Raw genomic sequence first — 14,706 nt, forward strand, 5'->3', positions numbered from 1 at the left:
CAATAACCAGGGAGAACAGTTTTGAGGTAAAGAGCTGGAGGTTTAGAAGGGGTTTGAGGGCATGTTTTTGTTCACTGAGGGTGGTGGACATCTGGAACACTCTCGAAAGGGGTGAGAAACCTTGACATCGAAGAACTATTGAGATGAGCACATGAAATGCCATAGTATTCAAGGTGACAAGCCTATTGCTTGAAATGGTATTAGAATAGACTGACACTTGATAACCATGGACATAAGGTCTCTTTAGTGCTGTAAGATCTGAGCCACTAAAATGTGGAGCTGGACAAAGCACAGCAGATCAAGCAGCATCAGAGGAGCGGGAGAGTCAATATTTTGGGCAGAACCCTTCATCAGGATCTCTGACTGTCGCTATGTTGGAACTACCACTGCGTCAAATTTGGGATTTTTATTCTGGAGAACAGATGCTTGATCTAGTTTGTAATTGAGTTTGAAACCTACATTTCTTGCATTAAAAATTAGGGCATCCTGTTTTTGAGGGAAAACGTTGCTTCGTTAAAAGGATGCTTTGGTGAATTAAAGTATTTTCTGTCACTACAGGAGTGTAGACGAAATACTTTAATCAAGGATGCAATGAGGGAACAATGCATACCAAATCTCGTGGAATCCTGGTACCAGATCCTGCACACCTATCAGGAAACCAACTCTGAACTAACGTGTCAGTGCCTTGAGGTTGTTGGAGCTTTTGTATCCTGGATTGACTTGAATCTGATAGCAAATGACAGGTACGTGTTTTCTTAATGTTTTGTTTTCAGACAAAACTGTTTTTCCCTCATTGTGAAAGAAAAGCTGCTTTGTCTTTACATGAATAGGACTCATTAGAATTCTTTATATGATACCCCATCATTAGTGTGCATTGTTTCCTTCAATAAAATGGTGCATTGATCAAAAGTACTCCAGTTAACTGAGTCTTTAACTCAGGAGCTTGTTGTGTACTAACTGGCTGCTGCATTTCCTACGTTATATCAGTGGCTTAACTTCATCAGTACTTCATTGGTATGAAGTCTTTTGAACTGGTACCGCAGTCATGAGATACACTATATAAATGTAAGCTTTTTCACTTAATGTCTCTGAGCAAGCAGTCAGCTCAGGCCATGTAGGTATGGTTGGTCTTCATACAAACAAACTTTGAAGGGCTTTGAGAATTGGAAAGGCTATGGATCCTATTAGTCAAGCAGCTTAACGCTCTCAAATTCTGCTTAATAAATTTAGAAGCACTAATCTTCTTTCCTCTGCCTCTTTGCACAATTTTATTTTACGAGGATAGTGAACACAATATAACTAATTTATAACACAAAAATTTACCTAGTGTGTATTACTTTAGTTTACAAATCTTACCAGGAGGCACACTGGCTCACAATGTCAGGGACTCAGGTTTGCTTCCAACCTGAGGGCGACTGTCTGTCTGTGTGAAATTTGCACGATTTCCCCATGTCTCTGGGTTTCCTCCCACAGTCCAAACACGTGCAAGTTAGGAGGATTGGCCGTGCTAAATTGCCTCGGGATGTCCAGTCTAGGTGGATTAGCCAGAGGAAATTCAGGATTGGGTGGTTCTGGGTGGAATGCTCTTTGGAGGGTCACTGTGAACTCGATGGACCAAATGGCCTGCTTCCACACTTCTCTGCTTCTGTCTTCTGCACTATGGACACAGGATTGAAGGATGCTGGATTTATGACACGAAAGGAAAAGACATGATAGCCATGATTTAGTTTAGCTCCTGGCTCATTCATTGCCTGTAATACTTGTCTGCATCAGTAATTCATCTCTTGCCTTCTATCAAGGGACAATTCAAGAGTGTGTACTTGAAAGCTGTTCACTTGCCTGATTGGGTGCAGCTCCAAAACCCTTGAACACCATCCAGGGCAAAATAATCTACTTGATTAACAACCTTGAACTTGCATCTCCTTCAACTGTATTGGCGGCATTATATACGGTTTACAAAATACAGTGCAGCAACTCGCCCAAGCTCTTTGGACTGGGGCAGCAGATGCATGCGAACACAGCCACCACCTACAAGTTGCACATCATCCTATGTCACCATTCCTTCATTGTTACTGTGTCAAACTCATGGAACTCCCTTCTTGAGCAGCACTGTGGCTGTTCCTATATATCCAGAGAACTACAGCACTTCATCAAGGAGGTTTATCTTCTCAAGGGCATTTAGACTTGGACAATAAATGAGAACCTAGTTATGCCCACATGCTGTAGCAGAATTATCTAAAAATTTGGAAGGTTCAAACGGAGTCAAACTTACATTTTGATTTGAAAGTTAAATTTAACTTTGGATATGAAATTTTTATTTATAGTGCCCTGGAGAGGAAGGCCAAGGGCAAAATGACCTTATTGCTGTCAACCCATGAATTGTCCCAAAACCACGTGACTGGCAGTGACGAAACATTTGCTCTTTGTGCCGAAGTTTAAATGATGACTATTGTTTTAAAAGTAATTACAGGAAATAGGAAGGAAAGGTCCATGGCATCACTGGTGTATGACAAGTGATTTTTTTTCATTGTTTGTAATATGAGTTTTTTGTTGTTTTGCTTAAGCCTTTGCAAAATACAATAACGTTCCCCTTAATGTCCGGTGTCTGGCTTATATCAAAATATCTTGTGTTCTATTGGTCTGTGTAGTTGACTAACTTTTTATTGCAATGCATTTCTACTTTAAAATAAAGGCAAGCATTGAACAACTGCACATTGTCTACCCCCTCCCTGAGTGAGGGAAATTTTATTAATAAAGATCAGGCAGCCTGTGTAAGCTAAAACATCTGGTATGTTGAGTTAATTTCCCTTGCCTAGCAGTTGTGGAGAGCTTCCATTGAAACAGTGGGTCTGTACTTCTCATTCCCCATATGGTCAATTGAACACAGACTAAAGATTCTGCTCGCCGAGCTGGAAGTTTTTGCTGCAAACGTTTCGTTCCCTGGCTAGGGAACATCATCAGTGCTGTTGGAGCCTCGTGTGAAGCGCTGCTTTGATGTTTCTTCCGGTATTTATATTGGTTTGTTCTTGCCGCTTCCGGGTGTCAGTTTCAGCTGCAGTGATTTGTATGTGGGGTCCAGGTCCATGTCCGGAAGAAACATCAAAGCAGCGCTTCACACGAGGCTCCAACAGCACTGATGTTCCCTAGCCAGGGAACGAAACGTTTGCAGCAAAAACTTCCAGCTCGGCGAGCAGAACCACAACAACGGATACCCGAGCTACAAATCTTCAATCAGATTTTAAACAGACTAAAGATCTGGCCTAGAGCAGCAAGTGTGAAGGTGCTGTCCCTACTGATGATGTCAGGCTTTGACAACCGATTTTGTCATGAGTAGGACTAGACCCGTCGGGAGTGAGCAACATTCTGAAGAAGAGTTTTTCAGACTGAATGTTAACTCTGTTTCTCTTGCTGCAGATACTGCCAGGCATAGAGTTTCTCCAGCATTTTCTCTCTCTCTCGCTCTCTGCATTTAGGAATTTCAGTCTTTTAAAGAATGTAGCCACCAATTTGTTTCTTTGTTTTTCTTTCTAGGTTTGTGAATTTGTTGCTCAGTCACATGTCAGTGGAAGTCCTCCGTGAGGAAGCCTGTGACTGTCTATTTGAAATAGTAAATAAAGGCATGGATCCTGTTGATAAGACAAAACTTGTGGAATCGCTATGTCAGGTGCTGCTGGCTTCTGGCTTCTTCAACACTGAGCAGGTCTGTGCTACAGTACAATTACAGCAAGTATTCCTTTTTTGTATTTGGCTGTGCTCCCTCTCTAATAGTTTGAAAGTTGTGATGAGAGTTTCGCGTGTTACTTATGACTAATAAATATGATTGGCTGTTTCTGTTGGACACGAGAGTCCCCTTAAAACTGAATTTTCCAGGTTTTTCTTATGTAACAGACAGCCTGATAGAATGACTGCTCCTGCAGTAACCAGCATTTCACAAACAAGCAAATGGTCTTTTTAATAAAGACAGAATGCAATAAAGGTCATGAGAATCATCAGGATAACATTGCAATGATCTATTGAAGTGATGTCACCAACTTATCTGGTGCCATGTGTACCCCTTAATCAGTGCTGTGTTTGGGAAAAATAAGTACTGCTCTTAGAAATAATTTATAATTTAGCCTTCAGGTGAAGTTGGGCAAGTAGGGAACAGTTATCAAGACATCAAGTGTAGTTGTTCCATGTCCATTGGCTAGAATGAGTGATTGACATAACTACTAGTCCCTAGAAGTAGGTTTATGTTACACAACTGCTCAGGTTAGAGCGAAGTCCTTATCTGGTGGCCCTTGTAAGACCATAAATAGGAACAGGAGTAGGCCATTTGGCCCCTCCAATCTGCTATGCAATTCAACAGGTTGATTGACATTCCTCATGTCCACTTTCCTGCCCGTTTTCCCCCTATCGATTTAGTTTCTTGACAGAAGCTTACTGCTTCGGGTGGACGATCCAGTGAAGCTCCGAAACACTTCCACTGGAAAACAAGAAGCTGCCTTCACAGCACTTTTCTAAGTACCAACCTTACTTTCCCAAAACTGCATTGATAAGAGGATACATAGTGCCAGATAAATCAGTGACGTCACTTCAGTGGATCGTCGTGACCTCTGTGATCCCGGTGATTCATGTGACCTTCCTTGTACCTTCCCTTTGTCTAATTTACTGGGATGTTGTTCATGATTGCAGAAGGTTTGTTACTGTGGTAGCAATCATTATGTCAGGTTGCCTGAAATAATAATTTAGTTTTAAAGGGTCCCCAATCTATTGTGGTCAAAGTAATATGGCCCAAAATCACCATGGAGAAGATAGATTAAATTGCCTACTAGTTTTGTGGTGCAGTTCATTTTTTAATTTTTGGTAAATAAGCTAATCATTCTTGTTTTCCCATTCAGTGGTGCATTTATTCAGGCATATTAGTTAAGTTGGTAAGATGGCATTGTTCTGAAACACACACTAGCTAATACTATGGGTTTGATTCTCATTTCAGCTGATGTAGACTTGACCTATCTTTTCTCTCTGCCCTTTAGTCTGTAGGGTGATAATTTTGAACCATCTAGTAAATGACTCCTGATGAAGCATCAGCGTGTAATAAGTAATGGCCTGCCTTCAGGCACAGCAGACAAATTTATTAATGTAGTTATTCAATCACTCAGCCTGCATAGGTATCAGTGAAGCTTAGAATCACTTCTTTGGTGGAGTTACGCTGGTTTTCAGTTGTAATTTTGAAACAGCAGTTCTGTTGAAAGTGGTGCAGAATCAACACTGGGCCAAAGGCTATTAGATAAAGTTTAAGGCTTCGAGCTGATTAATGTAAAGATAGCATAAAATATGTTGAGGGAATTCAATCCTTGTGTCAAGTGCAGGGTCAGAATTAATTAGGTATGGCACAAGGAGCGTTTAAAATCATTGTTTTCTACTTCCTGTAGCAAGCATTTGTACAGGAAGACTGGGATGTTGCACCAATGAAGCAAACAATGCCATTGTTTGGGTATGTTGGGGAATGGCAAAAATTTTATTTTTGCGTGACTGATATATTCAAAGTCCTGCGTAACAAGGCATTACACGCGCCACCTTTTAAAGATGCGTTCTTCATCATTCCTGCACAGTGGCAGCCATCCGTGCCATCTATACAACGCGCTGCAGCAACTTGTCAAAGTTCCTTCGACAGTACCTTCCAAACCTGTGACCTCCCGAGCAAGAGCTGGAGAAGCTTTGGAACACCGCCCCACCTCCAAGCCACACTAAAGCCTTATTTGGAATGCTAGCACTTTGACTTTACTGTGTCTCAGCCAAAATTGCTGGAGCTCCCTTTCTAGCAATACGACTAGACTACTACTGCACCAATCCAAGAAGGCAGCTCATCGGCTTGATGGCAATTAAGGATGGGCAACACCTTATACCGATGCCAGCATTACCCACACCTTTAATATTAATGCGTAAAGAATTATTGGCAATGGGAGTTTAAAAACTGGCCTTGCTAGTGATGCTCACATACCAAGGAAGTAAAATGACTGCAGAGAGGTAAACATTCTTTTGCATTGCATCAGACTAATGAACTTGTTGTCCTATCTAGGAGGAAGATGTTGACTTCCTGGCAAGATTTTCCAAGCTGGTTAATGGGATGGGCCAGGCTTTGATAACAAGTTGGAGTAAGCTTGTAAAAGCAGGGGATGTGAAGAACAGCCAGATGACAGTTCAGGCAGTGGAGGCAAAAGTGCCTCTTCTGCTTAAGCTGCTTGTGCACGAAGATGATGATATTTCTTCAAATATAATCGGTTTCTGCTATGACTACCTTCATATGCTTAAACAAGTAAGTTGGAAGACAAAAGGGTTTCTGGCGTCTGATTTTGTGGTGTTTTAGTAAAAATATGTCTGGGTTAAAGCAACCTTTGCATGGAGTGGGAAGAAAGCTGGGTGGACACCTAATTTATCTTTTGTTTCATCAAGTTGTGCATTTTTTTTTGTCTCGTTCCACCTGTCCCAAATTTGAATTGCACACTGGTTTATTTTCTGTTAAAAATCAGCTAACTGAGGTTGGTCTTGCTTGGGAGGAAGTGGTTGTGCAACTCAGTGTTATGTAATTGTACTTTTCTGAAACCGTAGAACTTTGCTGGAGTGGATTGAATTTGTTGGCAGCTCCTTGAGTCTTCAGGATCTTTAATAACGACCCACCGGAAATCTGATGATATAGATGTTGGGGTCCAAGAAATGAAACCATGTTACAGCTGAGCTGCATAATAGTAGAATTTTTTTTAGATAATAGAATATATTTGAATTGGCATTATCTCACATTGTCATATGAATGCATGTTACTATTACTGACTTGATCTGAGATTCTTCACCTGAATTTAGTTCTTTAAAGCCTTCTTTGCAGATAGGGGCTTGAGTTATCTCGTCCATGAATGCATGTTCTCAAAATCTTCCTCTGTTAATTATGGGTAAAATAATAGTACTGACCATGGATGGGATTTAAACAAGCTAATTAAGTTGTTATAATTATTTTTGTAGTGAAATGAGCCGCAAAACTCAACATTACAATTAGACAGCCACTTTGATAAGAGGGTAATTGATCTGACAGTTGTGTATAATTAGATAATTTACACTATAATCTATCCACTATTATTTCAAATCTGGTCATAATTATTACTAGGCAATTGTGGGGAAATTCCTTACTGTAACTTAAAAATAATCAAGACCAATGCTAAGTACCCCTGTACCAGTAGAATAGAGATAAGTTTAACGCTTACGTCCGATACTAACCATGGTAAACTAGGAGCACGTTCACTCACCCTCGGGAGCCAAGAGATCCCTCCATACAGTGAATTTGCGGTGTATTGAATCATCTTGGATCTGACTTCCATTGTGTTTAAATGGAGTGAATATTTGGTTAGCATTAAATGTAGGATCTTGTGTAGAACTAGTTGTGTTTTTAATAAAAAAAAACAAACTAGGGGCCAAAAGTGCAAGATAGTTATTAATAATTGATCCAATAGGGAAATTACGACACTTGTTTTGTCAGAGTGATGAGAATGTTGAATTTATTTATCTCAGCCACATCCTGTCGTAATAACTTGGATAGTTTTGAGAAAACTAGGTAGGTGTGTGAAAGAAAAGTGAATAAAAAGGAGATTCATGTCGAGTATTGTCACCAGTACCGAATTGTTGAGCCCGAAATGACCTGTTTCTTGAAGAATCCAGGGAAACAATTATACAGTAACCCGATTGGTATGTCAAAGTCCTAATTAGAACTACAATTTTGAATATGCAGAATAGATTTTTTAAAATTATGTTGCTATCCTTGAGTAATGAGTTCGCACATTGTGTTTTCAAGTGAGTTAGTCTGAAATTTTTCTCATCTTAAACTCACTACTAAACATGGTAAGCATTTTTGAATGCTGTTGTGCTTCTCTGATTCTATATTTGCTTTAGTAGGTAACTAGAATACTTGTAGCTTTTACTAAGAGTATAGTGGCAGTGGTTATAAAGTTCAACTTGGCAATTAAATGATGATTGACTCTCGTGTTGTGTGGCATATATTACATGAGCTAAACAATGCTCCATGCTTGTCGAGGAAGCAGTGAAGTGGCCACATGTTCTTGATATTGTAGTCTTGTGTGATAAACTGTGCAGTTTAACTTTTGAATGATGTCTGCATACTTTCACTTTGATTACTGCATTCTGTTAAATTCTGGATCTCAAACTAAAATATATGACAGTAGGAGTTTCTTTCTTGGGTTATTTCTTTATTTTTAGACAGACAAAGGGAAATTGCCTGCTAGATTCTAAGCTGAGGGAGTGTAAGTTACCACCTGTGTTTTACCTGGTGTGAGTGGGAATGCTCAACTGATGAGGCTTTTATTTTCCCTTTTCGTTGGTAGTCTAGATAAGAGTGAAAACTATGCAAGTTGACCTATGCACACGATTAATGTTATCCCTTTCTGCAGAATAACTTATCGTTAGTAATGTAGATTGACTATACGTATTGCTTTGTTAAAGCAGTGTGGGAGATCTGAATTCATAACCTCCTGTACTCATTATCTCTTCAGCTTCCTGCACTGACTGAACAGCAAAAGGCTAATATTGAGGTAAGCCTGATGTGCTTAAATGAAAAGAAAATTGTTACACCTCAAGTTCTAGTTATTTACATCCTGTGTCCATTTTTTCGATGTAGGCAATTATGCATGCGGTTATAAAGAAATTAACCTATGATGAAGAATTCAATTTTGAAAATGAGGTAAGACAGTGCGCTTCAAATTGGGTTATCAAGAATTTTGTATTGCATGAAATCACCTACCTTGCTGAGTGCAAAAGCCATGTTTCCCTGTATTCTGCAATTGTATGTTTCTAGCAAAACTAGCTTTAGCTAAGAAATCCTAATAAAAACTTTCCTTTAATCTATATCTGTGAAAAGCACACTGCAGTGTATATGTGATGGTTTGCAGGTTAAGGTTTTGTCACTGATGCTTCTATACCCGGAGCCAATCTAGGTTTGACCATGTCTATGTTCTGTGTTACTGGTCATAGCCAGACATGTAGATAATGATGGAAGGGGAAATAGTCAGATATGTTTCTTGACATTGGTCACCACCAAATAAATGAAGTTTGTGTACTCAGTCAAACAAAACTGGAAATGCTCAGCAATTCAGACAGCTGTGAGCAGCTATTTCTTAGATTTACAAATCAGTGATCTTTTGACTTGTGTGCATTCTGAATGGCTGTGAGATTCCACATAACTTGAGTTATGCACTTGGATAATGGCCACCTTGATATGTTTCTGAGATGATTCTAGAACTGTACCTCAGTCGGGAAGCATACCTTAAGGCAGGAGAGGACTTGTTCACTATACAGGGTATTACAAGGTTTTTACATACTGTCCCTGCAGTGTGGAAGCAGGCCATTTGGCCCATCAAGTCCACACCAACCTCTGAGGGTCCCATCACTGTACCCTATCCCTGCATTTCCTGTGGCTAATCCACTGAGCCTGCATAATATCCTTGGACACTATGGGACAAGTTAGCATGGTCAATCCATCTAACCTGCACATCTTCAGACTGTGGGAGGAAACCGGAACACCCAGAAGAAACCCACGCAGACACAAAATATGCAAACTTCACACAACACGGTCGTCTGAGGATGGAGTTGAACTCGGCTCCCTGACACTGTGAGGCAGTAGTGCTGCCTGATTTTAATAGGAGTGATAATTATGGCCTTCAAATCTCATTACTGATTCAGTTGAAAAGGAACATTTTAGTACAAATGCTGTAACTATCTTTTTTTTATTTATATGCCATGAGCATTACAAGCAAAACTGGCAATTTGGTATGGGCAATAAATGCCTTGAGCATAGTTAAGAGTCTCAGGTGTTAAGCATAGGGGTCCATTCAAAACCGGTCATGTTTGCACCAACCCTTTCAATGTGCATCATTATCTACTGCAGTTTTCCTGAATTCTTTTTATCCCATATCCACGCACATTAGTTATACCTGAATAACCATCCAACACTGAGTCAACCACATTACTGTGGGCCTGGAGTCATTTGTGGGCTGGACCTGGGAAGGGCTGGCAGTTTTCCTTCATATTTAAGGGTGTCTGTGAACCAGATGGAGTTTGACTACAAGCAGCAGTTACATGATCATCCATTAGAACACCCATTGTTCACAGCATGTGAGAATAGTAACCCATTTGAAATATTTTTGCTCCAGTTGAATAGCCCCTTATACATCCATTTTCAATCTTTTGATCTTCCAACCAGCCTCCGTGATGCTGATCAGCTTTACGTTGCTAATGTAACCAGAGAAGTGCGTTCAGGTTTCACTGGAAATGGTTCTGAATCAAATCTTTGACGACAATAAAGCACCTTCCCCGATTTGCACCCAACAGCTCCTTTTTATTATTTCACTAGGGTGAAGATGAAGCCATGTTCCTTGAATATAGAAAGCATTTGAAGTTGCTATTGGACAGACTGGCACAAGTTTCACCTGAGTTACTTTTAGCTGCTGTACGACGGGTCTTCAATGCAACGCTGGGGTAAGTATCGCTGAGCGTGTGTGTCGTCGTATGAAACAGATCTGCGTCACGTGTAGTCAGTATGATGTATCGGTGCTCCAGCATTTGGAGTTGTGCATCAATTTTTGGAACTTTGCACAAAGCCAGTTACAGGTTTACTTGCCAGATAGTGAATTCGTGGCAAGTGGAGGCTAGATGCTTCTCTGCAGGAAGACTGAAAATGGCAAGAACTGTTGTCCTAGATTAACATGTTACATGGTGAAACCAGGGGAGAGGAGGACAAGCTTATGAAGCAGCTACAACTTGCATTTATATAGTGCCTTTAACATACCAAAATGCCCCACAGCACAATGCAGGAATGTTGTCAAACAGAATTTGACAGCAGACCGAATACTGGGTCCAACCAACCAAGCTGGGAGAACTTCTTAAAAAGAAGCTGGAGGAGGTTAAAGGATTTTGACTTGAATGGACAATTTTAAACATAATGAATCCATCCCAACGTTTATAAACGCCAAACATTTAGGAACAGTTACTACTCATTTTTAATTTAATCTATTTGGAAGTCCAGAATCTCAAAGTTTGGTTAAAGTAATATTTCCCTCAATTGACTGAAGTGAGAACTAGAATTGCTGGTTGTTTGCAGCTCAGAAAATTTGTGTATTTCTAATTTTTCTTGAGTGCCGGAGCATTGTGTATGCCAGTTTGAATGAATACAAACAGGGGCCTATCACATTTGTACTTTTCACTCTTCAACAGTGCATATGATAGAAAGGTAGCATCGTAACTATGGACAGGAGCAAGACAGACAGACAGACAATTTGGGTAGGTAGCCACAATAACCATCCTCTTTGTAATCATTATATCTCTTTGACTGTGGCCGGTTTGAAAGTGGACCACTGAGATCGCACTAATCCACGTTTTAATCACTTGTAAATTTGACCTGTTTCTGATGTTTGTGGGACCTTGCTCTGTATGATCTGGCTACTGAATTTCCTACATTTCAACAACTTTAAAAGCACTCATTGACTATAAAGAGCTTTGGGACTTTGAGGTTGTGAAAGATGCGATATAAATGCAAGTCTTTATTCTATCTTGATGTATGCACATCCTTTTAAGGAAATCAGCCATGCTTTATGCAAGGTCATCCTCAATCTCTACCTGGTGTACTGGTATGCAAAGCTTGTTCTTGGAATGCCATGATGCAGGATATATTGTTAAACTGTAGTAGCATGTTGGTAAAGGATTAGAGGCTTCCTCACTTGGAATACATTTCTTTTGTGAAACTCTCAATTACTGGGCTTATTCTCCTCCTGAATTTGGATTTGGCTGGACTGTTGTTAAGGAAATAAGACAATAGTCATTACTACTCTACTAAGCCTGGAACTACCCATGGATAGAACCTCAGGCATGGTATGTTTGTAGGCTTGTGATTCTGGTCTGGAGGCCTCTGCCAAATGTGTGCAGGACAAGGATTCCATGTCCACATCTCTCTCTCTACGCAGAGGAGATGTGATGGGGCTGTCAGTTCTCTGGCAGCCTGGTCGGAGGGATAGTGTAACTGTTTTGTATCATCTTTTGTTATGATCCACAATGCTGATTTTATTTCAAGCTTCAGAGTTAAAGGAACATCAAAACGTCAACTTCATTCACCACCTCTGCCCACAGACACCTTCTTTCAGTTGCTTCTGTCCTTGCGTTTTGCAAATGTTTACACGCCAGTTAATACCACTTTGCACATTCGCTTGCTGAAGCACGCACCAGACAATAGGGAATCTGTCTCTATTGCTACCCATCGTTGCATTATTTTTGGTAGCTAATGATCTTTGTCACCACTGCACCTGCTTGTACCACTGACTACCCTTTCCCCTAAAGTAAATTGCGCAACTTAATGAGTATTGGAGGAATAATGTACCTGTGAGCATGTTCACACTGACTACAAACATGCTGAGTGTTTGGGTGCAATGCAGTATTTGTTGTATTACCTGAGCCTATTAATATCAAGTCCATTTGATTTAGGTCTCTGCAGTTATTTCATAAACCTGATCTTCCTTAGAAAAATTGTGCAAAAATATGTTTGATAAATATTATTTGTGGTGAAATAACAGGATCGGAGGTGTGACTCTTTTGCAGAAAGTTTGTAGACTGCAGTGATTGAAAAAGGTGGCTGACCAGCAGTTTTCTTGAGGGGAATTAGGCATGTGCAGTAAATGCCAACATCTCACCATGAAAGGGTAATGCTCCACAGTATAACTTGGGCTTTCCCTTTGCATCCTAGTGTACTTAGTTGTTTTCTTTCCTCCTTTTACAGGAACTGGCAAAACACAAGGTTCATGGAAGTGGAAGTGGCTCTGAGGCTGCTATTCATGTTGGGAGAGGCAATCCCAGTGTCCCATGGTGCACATTTCTCTGGAGACAGTACAAAAGCCAGTGTCTTGCAGGAGATGATGCACACAGTTGAGTATTTAGAAAAGTTGTAATTCACCTCGTAATTACCAATACTGAACATCTGGATGGATCAGGAGCTTACTGTTTAAAAAGGGCATTCTGAACTTTATCCAAGATTGTTTTATTACATGGATTGGCATCTGGGGATTAATTATTTCTAGAAAAGTTATGAAACATCTTGTGTATGCCATTGCATGTGTTTAAGATTACAGAGCAACTTATGAATTCGGTGGGAATTGATTTTTTAGAAACCAGCTTTGCTTCTCTGTTGTGCATATAATGAGAGGAACCAGTTTGCCAAATTTAAAAAGAAACCATTCTGATTTAGAGTATTCAATGTACTGATCATTCATCAACTTAAAATAGAATCTTACAGCACAGAAAGAGGCCAGTTTAGCCCATTATGCCTGTGCACGTTTGTTGAAAGTGCTGCCCAATTTAATGGCAAGACAGATGTACTTCATTGCTTATAAAGCTCTGTAGTGTTCTGAAGTGGTGACAATTCTTCAATGTAGGGAGCACTTGGCCATAAAACTAAAATGAAAACAGAAACCACAAAGATATCTTTCATCCAAAGAACAAAAAATTTAAGCTAGGAACAGGCCCTTCGGCCCTCTAAGCCTGTACTGTCTAAACCTGTCAGTCAATTCCTAAGTGTCTGTATCCCTCCCCACCTACTTGTGCATCTTAAATGAATCCACCGTGCCTGCCTCTACCAGACATCCACCACCCTCTGTGTAAAGTACTTGCCGCGTGTATCCCTTGTATCCAACACTGGTCGTCTTCTGAATCCTGTAATTCATTACCCTTTGAAGTGCAAATCAAATAGCTTTTTGAAAGTTTGACATTGACCAGCTTGTGGTCGATCTGTGCGTGGCTCCCACATTACTGCGGTGTAGATTCCTTGAAGGAAAAGGAAACCATGTGGTTGTCATGCATTGTTGAAAATGTGGTTTGCAAGCATTAGAGTGTGATATTACTCACAGATTCATGTTGTGGAAAAGATACCATTTATAAATCTTTGCTTCCTGGCCGGAGTACTATAGGTGTGGACCAAAATAAATGAATGGTTTCTATTAATTTCTGAAATATAACATGTTTTTACTGTCCCTATAGTTGGTGACATCTGGAGTGAGTCAGTACCAGCATACATCGGTTACTTTGGAGTTTTTCGAAATAGTAGTTCGCTATGAGAAGTTTTTTACTGTAGAACCACAACACATTCCAACTGTTCTGGTGAGTTGTTTCAAACACAAATCTCTGGCCTGAATATTGCCAAAAAGTGTATTGGCCTATTAGACACATTGTATATAAAGTGTACCAATGCTTTAATATGTGGAGAGGTCTGAGAATATTGAAAAACTGATTTATTCCTAAATGTTAGGGTCTAGTTTTATAGGAATGAATGGTTTGAGGAAATGGGCTTATATTCTCTGGATGTCAGAAGAATCCAAGACCACTTCTTTGAAATATACAAGATTCTGGAGAGGCTTGGTAGGGTAGGCATTGAGAGATTGTTGCGAGCTGGGGAGTCTAAAATGCGGAGGCGCAGTCTCTGAATAAAAGGACAATTATTTAAGATTGGAATGAGGAATTACTCCACTCGGAGGTTTGTGAATGTGCCAAATCCTCTATACCAGAGGATTTGTTGCTGCTCCATTTTTCTCTTAAATATATTCAAGGCTGGAATAGTCAGATTTTTTGGCCTTCCATGAAATCGGGGAATACAGCGAACAAGTGGGAAGTTGAAGCCACGGTGGCACAGTG

At 40.1% G+C, this 14,706-nt stretch overlaps 1 protein-coding gene across 3 annotated transcripts in view; it reads left to right on the top strand.

Annotated features, from left to right (window-relative positions):
• The window catches only part of xpot (exportin, tRNA (nuclear export receptor for tRNAs)), a 55,891-nt gene that overhangs the window by 13,471 nt on the left and 27,714 nt on the right, over nt 1-14,706 (top strand). For all 3 annotated transcript variants that reach the window (XM_060839238.1, XM_060839239.1, XM_060839240.1), the window contains 8 exons: nt 559-743; nt 3,532-3,700; nt 6,062-6,298; nt 8,535-8,573; nt 8,660-8,722; nt 10,391-10,515; nt 12,803-12,947; nt 14,056-14,175. In XM_060839238.1, the coding sequence (XP_060695221.1) occupies nt 559-743; nt 3,532-3,700; nt 6,062-6,298; nt 8,535-8,573; nt 8,660-8,722; nt 10,391-10,515; nt 12,803-12,947; nt 14,056-14,175 (1,083 nt within the window). The remainder of the gene's footprint in view (nt 1-558; nt 744-3,531; nt 3,701-6,061; nt 6,299-8,534; nt 8,574-8,659; nt 8,723-10,390; nt 10,516-12,802; nt 12,948-14,055; nt 14,176-14,706) is intronic.

The sequence above is a fragment of the Hemiscyllium ocellatum genome, chromosome 19, assembly GCF_020745735.1.
Source record: "Hemiscyllium ocellatum isolate sHemOce1 chromosome 19, sHemOce1.pat.X.cur, whole genome shotgun sequence".
NCBI classification, from domain to species: domain Eukaryota; kingdom Metazoa; phylum Chordata; class Chondrichthyes; order Orectolobiformes; family Hemiscylliidae; genus Hemiscyllium; species Hemiscyllium ocellatum.